The sequence below is a fragment of the Quercus suber genome, unplaced genomic scaffold (genome assembly GCF_002906115.3).
Source record: "Quercus suber isolate HL8 unplaced genomic scaffold, Cork oak 2.0 scaffold_81, whole genome shotgun sequence".
Classification (NCBI taxonomy): Eukaryota; Viridiplantae; Streptophyta; class Magnoliopsida; order Fagales; family Fagaceae; genus Quercus; species Quercus suber.
The window spans coordinates 1,180,631-1,196,880 of NW_027069546.1; the positions used below are offsets into that span (position 1 = coordinate 1,180,631).

At 32.6% G+C, this 16,250-nt stretch overlaps 1 protein-coding gene across 1 annotated transcript in view; it reads right to left on the minus strand.

The window, feature by feature from the left end:
- Positions 1–13,365: 13,365 nt before the first annotated feature.
- Positions 13,366–16,250, minus strand: part of LOC112032397 (uncharacterized) — a 17,933-nt gene continuing 15,048 nt past the window's right edge. Inside the window, exons 5-10 of the mRNA XM_065773855.1 lie at positions 15,103–15,328; positions 14,972–15,001; positions 14,631–14,732; positions 14,082–14,257; positions 13,687–13,749; positions 13,366–13,623 (exon numbers count right to left, since the gene is read on the minus strand). Coding sequence (XP_065629927.1) covers positions 13,366–13,623; positions 13,687–13,749; positions 14,082–14,257; positions 14,631–14,732; positions 14,972–15,001; positions 15,103–15,328 — 855 coding nt within the window. The remainder of the gene's footprint in view (positions 13,624–13,686; positions 13,750–14,081; positions 14,258–14,630; positions 14,733–14,971; positions 15,002–15,102; positions 15,329–16,250) is intronic.

Consider the following 16,250-nt stretch of genomic DNA (forward strand, 5'->3'; position numbering starts at 1 on the left):
ATTTCTTTTTTCATGCTTTTTATCTCTCTTTCTCCCGTCAATGTTTTCTTCGCTTTTATCTTTGTTCGATCAAGTAATTTTCATAGCTCTTATCTCTGTTTGCTCCAATTCTAGAGAGTGACCATGTGTATGATTAAAAAACCATAAACTTCAAAAGCAAAAATTTAAAAAAGTTTATTTATTTTTCTTAGTTGACATTTACTCTTAGTCTCACTCCTAGGTTTGTTATTATTCTTCTTTATCATATATTTTTATGTAATTAATATTACATATAAATATAGTAAGTTATTATGTATTCAATGGTTGTTGTCTTACCGATCTTTAAATTATTAATAAAGTTTTTAGACTATTACACAATATAGTTGTATTGTGTACTAAATTGTGTTTATTTTAGATTATTGTATATAATATAGAAGTTGTACATACAAAAAAAATTTAATCATTTTATTTTTTAATCGCACTCATGACAAATGCTTAGCTCTGCCACTACTAACTCCCTTAAAAAAAAAATCTTAGAGCCACTACTGTTAAGTTTAGTAGTTTACACGTTAGTTTCACTAGGTTAAGGCGTTATTAGAGAAAGAAATTATTGGGTTGACAAGCCGCCTTTGTTTGTCGTTTACAAAATTATTGGGACGGCTAATTTTGAGCTTTTCTGGTGGTTGGTTAATGATTATCTACGTCTACGTGTGATACAATACAAAATAATCTTTTCAAACTAACAACCCTTTGTCCGTTGTTTACAAAATTTTCCTGTCGAGAGGGACTGCTATTTTTGATCTTAGCTGGTAATTGCTGGTTATCAACATGTTATGCAATACAAAATAATCTTTTCAAACAAACAGCCCTTTGTTTGTTGTTTACAAAATTTTCCTGTAGAGAGGGACTGCCATTTTTGAGCTTATCTGGTTATTGCTGGTTATCAACATGTTATACAATACTGTTTAATCCTTTCAAACTGATAACCTGTAGTTTCTCAATTACAAAATTTGCCTTCGGTGTTAGAGCAACCCTTACCATAAAAAATCCACCCCCAGTACTGTAGGATAAATTATCTTATGGGGCCCACAGATACCGCGCCCTGGGGTTTGGAAGATAGTCTTTGGAAGAGCTATATATATTAATAATGGTCTTTAATAATTTCAACTTCGTCGTTTAGCCTTTCTAAAACTAATATATCGTCCAAACTGGTGCAATGAGGGTTTGATGGCAAGGATTACGATTTAGGCATCAAGGCTAGGTCATGCCCTTGGTTCCAAATCTTCATCAAATTATTCGCAAACATGTGTGATGCAATGAAAAATTTTGCATAAAATTATAATTTTATATGTTTGTTTTAAACTAAAACAAATAAACTTAATTCGTTTTTATAAAGATCTGGTCTTCATTAATTGCATCAAGTTATCTAAAAAGAAAAGTTAAGAATGAGAGGACATAAAATATATGCTTCAGGAGAATTTATATGCTTATTTATTTTTGAAAATAATTACTTTTTATAGATCAACTATTATGCAGTTTCTCGCACATATATTTTGCTTAGGAGATCTAAAATAAAATCTTCCAAATGAAATAGTATAAAATAGACTAAAATATTATTTCCGTACATACCATTTGTATGAATTTAATTTTCATTAATTTGGAGCTCTAAAATAAAATCTTCCAAATGAAAGAGTATAAAATAGACTTAAATATTATTTCCGTACATGCCATTTGTATGAATTTAATTTTCATTTTTTTAAAAGCATAGAGATAAAAAAAAAAAAAAAAACATTTACTAAATTTAATGAAGGAAAACGAAATTCACGCAAACTTTAAGAAGGGAAATTATTTTAGCCTATATTAGTAACTACTTGAAATTGATCAAGTTTTTATTTTTTATTTTTTCAGAATTCAGTGATCGAATCTTTGGTATGAAACCTGTTTAGAAGCTAAGAAAATGAAGAAATAGAATATGAAAAATTCCTACTTTTGGATATTTAAAATTCAAAGAGAAGACACAATAATAAAAAATAAAAATAAAAACTCAACTCCACCCATCATTATAAACAGCTAATAATTTTACTTCATATTTCTCAAGAATCAAACGAAAAAGCAACCCAGAAAATATATAATCAGTTTGATATGGGGGCGGGGGAGCATACATAATAAACAGCATATATATCAATAGACCATTACAATAACTTTAAGAAAATCTTGGAGAAGGAAAATGCTAAAGTTACAAACAAAATTTTAAAGTTGTATACAAACTATAAATATGATGATAGTTATAAGTAAATAATAAAGTGATGATAATGATTGGTCTAAATGAACACTAGTAAGAATTTTTTATATTAATAATTTGCAAAAATGTCATAAAAATATTTGTAGTTGTAACATACTAAACTATCTCATAATAATTTCAAGGATAACAAGATTGCTTTAGTTACTTGTATTGTGTAGGTACTATGGTAGTTCTTATTAAGAATTGAGAATGTTGAGATGAAAGTAATGGATGATATATACTGTGACTATAAGCCGAGTCGCCAATAGAAAAGGAACTTCTATTTTTGGGCTTATTTGGTTGTTGGTTATCTACAAGTGATACAATACAGTTTAATCCTTTCAAGTTAATAACACTTTGTTTATCAATTACAAAATTTTCCTTTAGTGTAGGGGACATAATCTTTCGGCCAATTATGAAGAAAATTTTACTCAGGCTCAAGAGGGTTAACAAGGGGAATGAAGGGGGATGGGCTAATTTTCTAATAATGAGAAAGGTAGCAGAATATTATTAATAATCGTATCTCATCATTTCAACTTCGACCCTTATTACTTTTCCAAAACTAAGTTAGCCCTTATGCCAAACTAAACCCTTATACCTACAATGATTTATTAGTCATCGAGTTATGCTTGCAACATCATACACTTTTGATGTATTCATCCTCATTTTCTGAAAATATCTTTTCGCTTCTTCTTGTATTTCACCCAACAAAGGCGTTCAATACAGCAATGAGCGCTTGGCGGCAGAGGATTACGATTCAGGAACCAAGGACAGCTCATCCCTTTGGTTCCATATCTTCATCAAATTAATATATCTCATAATGCCAAGGATAACAAGATTGCAGCTTAGATACTTGTATTGGGTGGGTAAAATTATAGTTTTTCTTGTTAAGGGGGACAAAATGTAATTTTTTAGAACAAAATTGCTAAAATTAGTACCTATGTATATATTAATATTAAAAAAAAAAAAAAATTTGGGGGAGCCATGCCCTTGTCCAAGTCTCCTTCCTTCTCTGACCTAAGCTGAAACAATTATATTTAGGGTTCTGTATTCTTTGAATCATATTATAACCAGGGTCTTAATCGTACGTTCCATTACTATTTTTTTTTTTAATTTCATGTTGAATAAGAAGGGTCTTTCACACAGGATTGATGTGGCATGCAATTAATTATACCTAATTATTTGCATGGAGAGACGTACGTAGATGGTGATTTGGAGGACTATTCTTTTATTTTTTTGTCCCTATTGGTTTATTCCCCCAATTGGATAATAAAATTCCCAATCATGGCATATAATAAAATTCCCAATCAAGGCGTATATAATAAGATTGCCAATTGAATTATTTTCTTTTGCACGTGTAAGTTTGTAAATGATCGGTTAAATGGATAAAGTTTTATGATTTCCTATTAAGAGTTTTCATATTTGAAAATCATTATAAGATATTCATTATTAGTTCTTATTATTTATTGTCAATGCGGGCAAGTGATTGTTTTATATTATGTTAAGTTTGTATAACATTTTTATTTGTATGTAATTGTCTTTGATTTTTTTAAAATATTTTAAATTAAATGATAAAACGTAACCCACTAAAATTGTATTACACTGACCCACATTGCCACGCTCTATATATAAATAATACGTTAAGTGTCTACTTAACTAATTAAATACTTGAACAATTACAAACTTTACTATTTTTATCCTTGAATTACTAACTTTATAACATAATAACAATACATAGGCATGTAAAAAACCATCTGTATTTCCTAATTATTAAATTATATAGTGGTATATTATATTTTATATTGTACTCGCGTGTATTTACATACATCACAATTCATACAAATAACATTTTAACATAATACTACTACTACTACTACTAATAACAATAATAATAACAACTATGCATACAATCTATATCAGACATACATTCACATGCATACAATATAAATTTATAATAAAGAGAGAGATACTCACAACTTACAAACACTTTTGCTCTTAGAATCAAAGATGCTTAGACAATCAAATATAGAAGAAAGATGAGATGAGATTCATGAAAATGAGGTCAGAGATCATATCAAAGAGAGTGAAAGAGAGATGTGATTTGTGCTATTTGGAATGAGTTGATTTGTGTTGGGCTGATGCATGATCAGGGTGTGTAAGATTTAAACCAAGGGATGTTGAAATATATTTAAAAGTAAAATAAACTAATGAAAAAATATTATGAAATCAAATTGAACCCCTTCAATATAAAGAAGCGCCGCCCTATAATAGAAAACTGTATTACACGAAGATAGAAAGAAAAGAGGGGAAGAGAAAGGGCCAAGCGAAATGAGAATGCAAAGGGAAGGCAAACATAGTATTCTAAGAACTAAAGGTTTAGAAGAGATAGTATCACCATTAGTAGCGATCAGGCTTCGTGTATCACCTACGGCTGTGTGTTGTGATGCACTGTATATTTCATGTACCGATGGATTAGTTCTTTTAAGTTTTAGGGGCCACGTTATGTGCTGGCCAAGATTTTCAGACCCGGACTGTTCATTGAACTGTAAAAGGGAGAGGTTCAAAGTTCAAGATTATTGAGGTTGAACCGAGGTCGAACCGGGGTCGAACTGTGATGATGTCATAATTAATTTAATAATTAATTAAAGCCTAAATATAGATATTAAATTTATAAAACTAGCAAAATTGACTAATATATCTATATATGTGAGGGAAATTTAATGATTTTCAAGCATATATTTAATAATTAAATAAGAAAGTTAATAAAATAAAATAATAACCATGAAAACATTAAAATTTATGATTAATTTTTGAAGTAAAGTTGAATATCTTTGAAGGATTTTAATTATATATTTTTTTTTATTCCTTGTAAGAGATGGATAATTTAATTAAATAGAATAAAATTGTGTTAAGTTGTATTTAAAAAAAAAAAAAAATTTGCTAAGGGGTTGGACCGCACGGTTCTTGACCGGTTCGTATGGTCCAACCCCAGTTTTAGGAGTTCACGGAATTGCCACACATGCCCGGTTCTTTATACTTAAAAAACCGATTTTCATCACGGTTCACGATTTTTACGGTCCGACCTCCCGGTCCGGTCCGGTTCTGAGAACTATGGTGCTGCCTAGGGGGTTCAAATGAACTCCCTGATGTAGAAATTTTTATTAATTTATTTATTTTTTATGTGTATAAATTCTTTTACAAAATTTTTTTTGGCTCTCCTATCATAAATATTTGAGCACCCTGATCATAATTTTTTTTTAAATCTAGCTAAAATAAACTTGAATATGATCATTTCAATGCTATTTTCACAATAATTTCATAATAGAGGGTATGTGACAAGTTGTAACTAATTTTTATTTTGACATACAATTGACACACTTTTTTACCTTTCTTTTTTGCTAATATATTACTTTTTTTTTTACCTACCTTTAATAACTTGCCACCTATATTTTGTTGTGAAAATTTTGTGCAAGTGTTGTGTCAACAGCACTACTCTTAAAATATTTAGTTTATAATAAAAAAAAGTTTCAAATTTTTGCTCATTCGTTAAAAATAAATAAATAAATAAAATTTCTATTTGAGACTCTGGCTTACTGTTCCATTGACAACAAAATAAAATTATTTTTACTTACACTTTTCTTCTTCATCAACAAAAAATTATACTACCGTTCCAACCAATTGATCTATATTTATATTTGTGATTTCTTTCTTCATGCTTTCTATCTCTCTTTCTCCTATCAATGTTTTCTTAGCTTTTTTCTTTGTTTGATCAAGTAGTTTTCATAGCTCTTATCTCTTTTTACTCCAATTCTAGAGAGTGACCATGTGTATGATTAAAAAACCTTAAACTTCAAAAGCAAAAATTTAAAACAGTTTTTCTTAGCTCACATTTACTCTTAGTCCCACTCCTAGGTTTGTTATTATTCTTTTTTATCATATATTTTTATGTAATTAATATTACATATAAATATAGTAAGTTATTATGTATTCAATGGTTGTTGTCTTACTGATCTTTAAATTATTAATAAAGTTTTTAGACTATTACACAATATAGTTGTATTGTATACTAAATTGTGTTTATTTTAAATTATTGTATATAATATAGAAGTTGTACATACAAAAAAAATTTAATCATTTTATTTTTTAATTGCACTCATGACAAATGCTTAGCTCTGCCACTACTAACTCCCTTAAAAAAAATCTTAGAGCCACTACTGTTAAGTTTAGTAGTTTACACGTTAGTTTCACTAGGTTAAGGCGTTATTAGAGAAAGAAATTATTGGGTTGACAAGCCGCCTTTGTCTGTCGTTTACAAAATTATTGGGACGGCTAATTTTGAGCTTTTCTGGTGGTTGGTTAATGATTATCTACGTCTACGTGTGATACAATACAAAATAATCTTTTCAAACTAACAACCCTTTGTCCGTTGTTTACAAAATTTTCCTGCCGAGAGGGACTGCTATTTTTGAGCTTAGCTGGTAATTGCTGGTTATCAACATGTTATGCAATACAAAATAATCTTTTCAAACAAACAGCCCTTTGTTTGTTGTTTACAAAATTTTCCTGTAGAGAGGGACTGCCATTTTTGAGCTTATCTGGTTATTGCTGGTTATCAACATGTTATACAATGCAAACGAATCTTTTCAAACTAACAGCCCTTTGTTTGTTGTTTACAAAATTTTCCTGTAGAGAGGGACTGCCATTTTTGAGCTTCTGGTTATCGCTGGTTATCAACATGTTATACAATACAGTTTAATCCTTTCAAACTGATAACCTGTAGTTTCTCAATTACAAAATTTGCCTTTGGTGTTAGAGCAACCCTTTCCATAAAAAAATCCACCCCCAGTACTGTAGGATAAATTATCTTATGGGGCCCACAGATACCGTGACCTGGGGTTTGGAAGATAGTCTTTGGAAGAGCTATATATATTAATAATGGTCTTTCATCATTTCAACTTCGTCATTTAGCCTTTCTAAAACTAATATATCGTCCAAACTGGCACAATGAGGGTTTGATGGCAAGGATTACGATTTAGGAATCAAGGCTAGGTCATGCCCTTGGTTCCAAATCTTCATCAAATTATTCGCAAATATGTGTAATGCAATGAAAATTTTTGCATAAAATTATAATTTTATATGTTTGTTTCAAACTGAAACAAACAAACTTGATTCGTTTTTATAGTGTTCTGGTCTTCATTAATTGCATCAAGTTATCTAAAAAAGAAAAGTTAAGAATGAGAAGCTATAAAATATATGCTTCAGGAGAATTTATATGCTTATTTATTTTTGAAAATAATTATTTTTTATAAATCAACTATTATGCAGTTTCTCGCACATATATTTTGCTTAGGAGATCTAAAATAAAATCTTCCAAATGAAATAGTATAAAATAGACTAAAATATTATTTCCGTACATACCATTTGTATGAATTTAATTTTCATTAATTTGGAGCTCTAAAATAAAATCTTCCAAATGAAAGAGTATAAAATAGACTAAAATATTATTTCCGTACATGCCATTTGTATGAATTTAATTTTCATTTTTTAAAAGCATAGAGATAAAAAAAAAACATTTACTAAATTTAATGAAGGAAAACGAAATTCACGCAAACTTTAAGAAGGGAAATTATTTTAGCCTATATTAGTAACTACTTGAAATTGATCAAGTTTTTATTTTTTATTTTTTGAGAATTCAGTGATCAAATCTTTGGTATGAAACCTGTTTAGAAGCTAAGAAACTGAAGAAATAGAATTCGAAAAATTCCTACTTTTGGATATTTAAAATTCAAAGAGAAGACACAATAATAAAAATAAAAAATAAAAACTCAACTCCTCCCATCATTATAAACAGCTAATAATTTTACTTCATATTTCTCAAGAACCAAACGAAAAAGTAACCCAGAAAATATATAATCAGTTTGATATGGGGGCGGGGGAGCATACATAATAAACAGCATATATATCAATAGACCATTACAATAACTTTAAGAAAATCTTGGAGAAGGAAAATGCTAAAGTTACAAACAAAATTTTAAAGTTGTATACAAACTATAAATATGATGATAGTTATAAGTAAATAATAAAGTGATGATAATGATTGATCTAAATGAAGAACTAGTAAGAATTTTTTATATTAATAGTTTACAAAAATGTCATAAAAATATTTGTAGTTGTAGCATTACTAAACTATCTCATAATAATTTCAAGTATAACAAGATTGCAGCTTAGTTACTTGTATTGTGTAGGTACTATGGTAATTCTTAGTAAGAATTGCGAATGTTGAGATAAAATTAAGTAATGGATGATATATACTCTGACTATAAGCCGAGCGGCCAATAGAAAAGGAACTTCTATTTTTGGGCTTATTTGGTTGTTGTTTATCTACAAGTGATACAATACGGTTTAATCCTTTCAAGTTAATAACACTTTGTTTGTCAATTACAAAATTTGCCTTTAGTGTAGGGGACATAATCTTTCGGCCAATTATGAAGAAAATTTTACTCAGGCTCAAGAGGGTTAACAAGGGGAAGGAAGGGGGATGGGCTAATTTTCTAATAATGAGAAAGGAAGCAGAATATTATTAATAATCGTATCTCATCATTTCAACTTCGACCCTTATTACTTTTCCAAAACTAAGTTAGCCCTTATGCCAAACTAAACCCTTATACCTACAATGATGTGTTAGTCATCGAGTTATGCTTGCAACATCATACACTTTTGATGTATTCATCCTCATTTTCTGAAAATATCTTTCGCTCCTTCTTGTATTTCACCCAACAAAGGCGTGCAATACAGCAATGAGCTCTTGGTGGCAGAGGATTACGATTCAGGAACCAAGGATCGCTCATCCCTTTGGTTCCATATCTTCATCAAAGTAATATATCTCATAATGCCAAGGATAACAAGATTGCAGCTTAGATACTTGTATTGGGTGGGTTAAATTATAGTTTTTCTTGGTGGAAATATAGTTTCATTCATAACATAATAGGAAATAAAAATACACAACTAGCATTCAACCTAATTATTCATCCCCAAAGTCATTCATAATCGTAGAAGTAGGATTATTGACACAGAAACAAGGAAAAATAAGATAAGGCAAAGGAGCAACAACAGCTACAACAACATACGTAGGAAAGATAAGAACCCAAATCAAGTCGTTATGCGAGTTGAGATTGAGGAGCCAAGACTGCGTGCATGTGAGTCATCACGTTTATTTTTTCCTCATCTGAAGGAGGACGGTTTGAAAATTTTGTATTATCTAGGTCCTCGGGTCTCTGGAGTTTGTGCCTCCACCGGGAATATTGGATGCTGTATTACGATGGCCAGTCTGATCAACTGACACTGAAGGAGGACGGTCTGAAAAGTTTGTGCCTCTGCTGGAATTATTAGATGCTGTAGCACTTGACCCTGAAGGAGGATGGGCAACTGTAAGATTTGCAAACCGATCCGCTAGGTTGTTTGTGCCTCCCCCGCGACATTCAGAAGGTGAAGCACCTCTATTATCACCTAGGATATCTGAAGCCCGATTCCCTCTGGAGTTTGTGCCACCCCCGCGATTATTAAATGCTGTAGCACCATCGCGGATCTGAGCACTTAGCGGACTGTTTTTAATATCTCTATTAGGTAGGAGACTTGCAGTCCGATGCTCTGTTGACTTTGTGCCTCCCCCGTGATTATTAGAAGAATTAGCACCATTGCCGGTCGAAGCACTAAACCGATGTGATGAAATATCTCTATCAACTACGAAATTTTCAGGCCGATTCCCTCTGGAGTTTGTGCCTCCCCCACGATTATTAAATGCTGTAGCACCAGCACTTAGCGGACTGTTTTTAATATCTCTATTAGGTAGGAGACTTGCAGTCAGATTCTCTCTTGAGTTTGTGCCACCCCCGTGATTATTAGAAGATTCAGCACCATTGCCTGTCCGAGCCCTTGATGGTTTCCCATCAGTAGAGGTCCTAGAGGACATATTAGACTTCTTTTCCATGCCCGCTTGATGATAGAAATGATCACATTGATCCCTTTTATAATAAAGAGTTAAAACACCTTCACTGAAGCATTTCTCACCGCTTACCTCTTTCTTTTATTTCTTTAAAGATCAATAACAATTTACAGACTACGCCAACCATTGAACGTGGGAAATTTTTACTCTCGCATTTTCTTTCTTTGTGAGCGTTACTAACGTGAAACTTAAATTCAATTTTTTACTATTTTTCATCTAAATTATCTAACAATATGGAGACGATATATATGCTAAAAAAATATATTATGAAGCGAATAAGAAATTGAATCATAATATATTCACTTGAACATTTTAATAAAATTTATATGATCAAGGTTGTGCATTAAGTTGGAATTAATAATGTATAGGCTAGGCCCTCTTGTCCAAGTAATAATGATTTTGTGCGTAAAAAATCAATTACATTGGTTAAGTTAAAAGTTCTTTAATTACTAAATAATTTCATAGACAATTATTTTCAAAAATTATAATTTATGTATATATATATTTTATAGTATAATACTATAATCAAGTTTATTTTTCATTCAAGCAAAATGTTTATCAAGATTCAAGAGTATTTTGAACATTAAAAATTAATCACGATGGTTAAATTAAAATTTCTTTAATTATTAAATAATTTTATATACAATTATATATATATATATATATATAGAGGTACTATAAGAGGAGAGAGAATGATCATACCCGATACTTGTTTTGTTAGATGCAGATTTTTGGAAGTTCAGCATTTCATCCAACTTGGCACTTGAAGTCCTTTCCAATTGTGCTCTTACCTGAAAGAGTTCAGCATCCAGTTTCTTGGTCTTTTCGACAAGAAAGTTGTTCTCGAATCTCAGTGCTCCAATGGTCTGATTAGCTTCATCAACCTTGGTGGAGAGTTCCTCACGTCCCAACTCCATTTCATTGAGCTTTCTCGTAACCAACCTGTAGAGCTTCTCATGCTTCTCAGAGACCTTATACAACTTAGTGTAGGCAACGTGGATGTCATCCTGTTCATCTATCTTCTCAAACTTTGATTCTATGAGCTCTTTTTCCTCATTAATTAGGTTTACTACCTTCCTAGGGGACTCAATAGTGGCTATGAAAGCACTCACTATCCCATCTTGGTCACTTTCATTAGAATCAACTTCTAGTTCTATATCACTCAAGGTGGCAACTAGGGCTTTGCTTTTGCCAATGGATTTGAGATATGTGGGACATTCTTGCTTCTTGTATCCAAATCCTTGACACCCATAGCATTTTGACCCAGCATGAACACTGTTGCCTTGACCAGCATCCTTGAATTCTCTCTTGCCTTTATCTTGGGACTTGAATTGAGAGAATGTAGACTGTTTGAGATCCTTATCACCTGCTTTGACATTGACATTTTTTATAAACTTCTTGAATTGTTTGATGATATAAGATTTTAACTTGGTATCCTCATCTTTAGACGACTCATCATTATCATTATTCTTAATCTTCAAGGCCATGTTCTTTCCTTTGCTACCCTTGCCAACCCTTGCTAACCCTAGTTCATAGGTTTGCAAGTTCCCAATCAACTCTGTCAAAGGAATAGAGTAAAGATCCTTTGATTCTTTGACGGCAGTGATCTTGGCATGGAATATTTTCGGAAGATATTTGAGGATCTTCTTGACAATGTTGGGCTCCAGAATCTGTTCCCTGAGATTGAAGGCTGAATTCACTATGTCCTTGAGCTTGGCATAGAATTCATCAAATGGCTCATCCTCATCCATCCTTATTTCCTCAAAACTGGTAGTGAGCCTTTGAAGCTTAGAGTTTTTAATAGCTTTTGTGCCGTCATAGGTATTCTAAGAATAGTCCATACTTCCTTCGCGTTGTTAGTGGAAGAGATCTTCTTGAATTCTTCATTGGTCACAGCACTAAATAAAACATTTAGTGCTTTATTGTTAAAGTTTGCAGCTTTGATCTTAGTATCATTCCACATTGCTGGTGGTTCATCAGGTTTCTTCCAACCTACAAAGGCTCTCATGTGTACTTTTCAGTATGTATAGTTATAGTACCATCAAATAAAGGAGGAATAATCAAGGGTTGCCCACGATCAATAACAACATGATCACACAACAAAGATAAAAACCTAATCAAAGTGTGCTCACTCTGATACCACTTGTTGGGTTAAGATAGCTTGACCCCAGTTAATTAATTCAATTACCCAAGTTGATTAATTACGTTCAATTGCATGCAAATCGTGGAGGCACCAACAAATCACCAAAGATATTAAGGCTACGTTTGGATCTATGTAAATGAATTTTTGAGTGTAAAATAATTTTAGGGGAAAATAATTTCCGTAAGGAAAATGCTTTTAGGTTGTTTGGTTGCGCCATGGAAAACAGAGCAGAAAACGATTTCCAATGTTTGGCTGTTGCGAAAATAGTTTTACGGTATTCATTTTTCCATGTTTGGTTTATACAAAATTTCACAGAAAATATGAAATGAAAAGCAAAGAAACACTTGCATCCCTGTAACGACACAAAAATAAAGTACTCATCCACTTCAACATTAACAAAGAGCTTCTAAATAGTTTCATAATATCAAAACGCACATAATGTACTTTCACCATTGGCATTACACCTCCATGGTCTACAAAAATGATACCTACACGTGGTATCTGAATAGTACACATATGCCCTACATTCTTACATTGAACATACATAACTTGGGCAATTGTATCATCCTAAGCATACAAAAGACTACATCCTAGAGTCAAGGTACGTAACTATTATCCCTTAGAGCATAACAGTCCACAAAATATATGTACCATCATTGTATGTCCAAGGTTAGAAATACATACATAACTACCTTACAGATAATACAATACTGTCACATATATAAGACAATTAGAGGTGAATACTAGTACTACAACATATTACCAAATCCCTTAACTACCATCACAGTCAACACCAAACAGACAAGTCAGAGTCGAGTAAAAAAAAAAAACTATCCATCCAAAGCTTCCTCAACTTAGTATTCTTGGCCAGAAATCCCTTAGATGCCTTCTTATTTTCACACAGATGGTTAAAGGTAGTTGCGAGCATATCTTCACTATACCCATCTGATGCCATAGCCATCACCTCAGAGTAAAGACTAGTGTAATCAACAGGCCCCGATTGATTTCTTTCAAGGCCACAACAATTTCCTTAAGCTGATCAGATAGATCAGTCAGAACACTATCATCATTGGGAGGTGCACGACCTCTTTTGCGAGACTTTGAAACTGTGGACCCTGTGGTGGATGATTTGACTGCATTCTTGCCCTTCTCCCCTTTATCCACCATACCCTCCTCACCATTGTCAGCCACAATCTCAGTGTCATCACCATTCTCTTGCTATGTGTCAAAATCAATGTATTACTTAGCAAAGCTGCCTGTGGCCATATTCTTACCCACTACAATGGCCAACTTATCATACATCTCTATCCTCTTGTTCAAAAACTCGACATACTTACGATGGGCCTGTAAGAGAGAACAGCAAACATGTATAATATAATTCAATATTCACTTCAATGATCAGAAATGACTCATAAGATGCCATATTCACTCATAACCTCAATATTTACTAACATAACTTAGTACACATCGCAAGAGTATCAAAACAAGACTATAATAACAAAATATTATTGGAAGCCATACCATAACTTCCTCCTGATAGGTCTTGGCATCACATGTGATCATCTTGAGGTTGTCATCCCATCCAAATCCACTTTCTTTTGAAGAGTTTGGATGGTACTCCACATAGTCCTTAACGTACGCAATCGGTTCTCCACAAATAAGGGATAGCACTCTACCCTAAACTTAGCAAATATGGCCTGGGCTACAATGGCAAAGGAGCCTGCCATGAAAGTGTTTAAAGGCTTGTTGCCTTTCATAGCCTCTTCGGCAAGTAGGGTAAACATGGTGGTGTGCATTGGAGGTAACCACCTGAACTGGTTAGAGCCCACCTTCTCCTTCTCTTTTGACATTGCTACATATAAAAATTGTATAGTGAGAGTAACATTTAATAATTACTATGCATATGAATAACAAAACAAACAAACATTAACATCAATGAACCTACAGATGTGCATACAAACAAAACAAATATTGGAAATAAACAATGTAATTCTAAAAATAACAATTATCCTTACACCACCACAAGTCTATAGTAAATACTTTGTCCTTACACAACAAATAGTTATAATTCATATTAGTGTCATCAATCATAGAAAAAAACATTACATATTAGAACTCTAGAACACTGAATCACACATAGTTATTAAAGTACTACTCTCTACTCCTGGTATAATCAAACCACATGGCTTGGCATATCTCATCTCTCTTAACATTCCACAGTCTACTTTCTTCAGTGGAGTCTTGGCGTGAACGTGTTTCTGGTTCTCCACCGCTAGACTCTACTTGGTTCATTGCAGTTTCCATAATATGGTTAGTAGGATCAACCCCTATAATGCGATTATGAATCACACAACATGCTAACACTACTTCCACTTGGGTTTCAAAAGACCAAAATGGTTCTACATCCAAGACTCAAAAATGTTTCTTCAATACTCCAAACCCTCGCTCAATGGTAGTTCTCAAGGATGAGTGACGGAGGTTGAACAATTCGTGTTCATTCTTAGGAGGACGATCACTAAACTCTTTCAAGTGTTATCGAACACTCTAAAAATTCCATTTTTATTACCATACCCAGCATCACCAAGATAATATTTACCTACATATATTGCAAAATAAACCAAAATCACTATTATTATTTAGTAAATGAACAAAATTTATTAAAACAAAAACCCAAAAGGTGAAGTAATCCTATAATACTTTCGGGAATTGAGAATCCTCCTGGCCTAGCGAATGCATCATTTAACACACGCGAATCATGTGCACTGCCTTTCCATCTAGCCAATACATAAGTGAACTGCAAGTCAAAACTAATGGCAGCTAACACATTTTGAGTGGTTCCATCTTTGCGACCACGAAACCTTCCTTTTATTTCAGGGGGGACAGATGCACGAACATGTGTGCCATCTATTGCTCCAACACAATTCTAATTTTCGACAGATGTAATGGTTTAAAAAATATAGAAAATCTTCACAATTACAAAAATACACAAAAGTTCCAATATTTACCTTAAAATATGGGTAGAACCTTCTGCTATCCCTTATCTCTCGGGATGTATCTTCGCTAGGCAGTCTTATTAGAGCTCTATATAATTTCAAAATCCCCCTAAGGACGACCCTAAAATATCTATGAACAGTCTCAATCGATCTATGGAATTGACTACCAATTACACGGAACCTCACATTATGACCAATTATGTGTAAGAAAATTAGCACTTGCTCCCTAACGGACATGTTCACAGTCGGCCATATGTGCTCCCCTTGAGTGGGATGTCACATAACTGGTGGAAAGCTATAGGCTTCATCCTAATTTGGATTACACAATGTCTCTCACTTCCATGTAGAATACTATTTATGTAGTGCTCTCTTTCGACTATATGATTAACATGAGGTGCCCTACGCAGTCGATTACATCGCAATTTCCTTAACAATGCAACCCCCACAATGAGGACAGATGCAACCGAGGCAAGAATTGCTGGTTTGGTTTTTTCTTCATCTAAAAAATAGCAAACACTGTGCTATAAGATGTACATAGACAAGCATGCTATTTAGACATTACACAGTGTGTACAATAACACAATGACAAAACAACAAGCACACCCTGTCAACCAACACAACAACCTAATCTCTAACACAATTAGTATATACAGCCATGCAATGTGTTTTGTTAAACTATCCAGGTTCACAAGAACAATGCTAAATTTTGCACTACCAAAAAATTTCACAAGCTGCCAGATTCACAAGCTCCATGCTAAATTATGCACATCTATTTATACAAATAAATATATAAGTATATATATATATATATACACGAATATCTAAATAAATAAATAATATATATATAATATA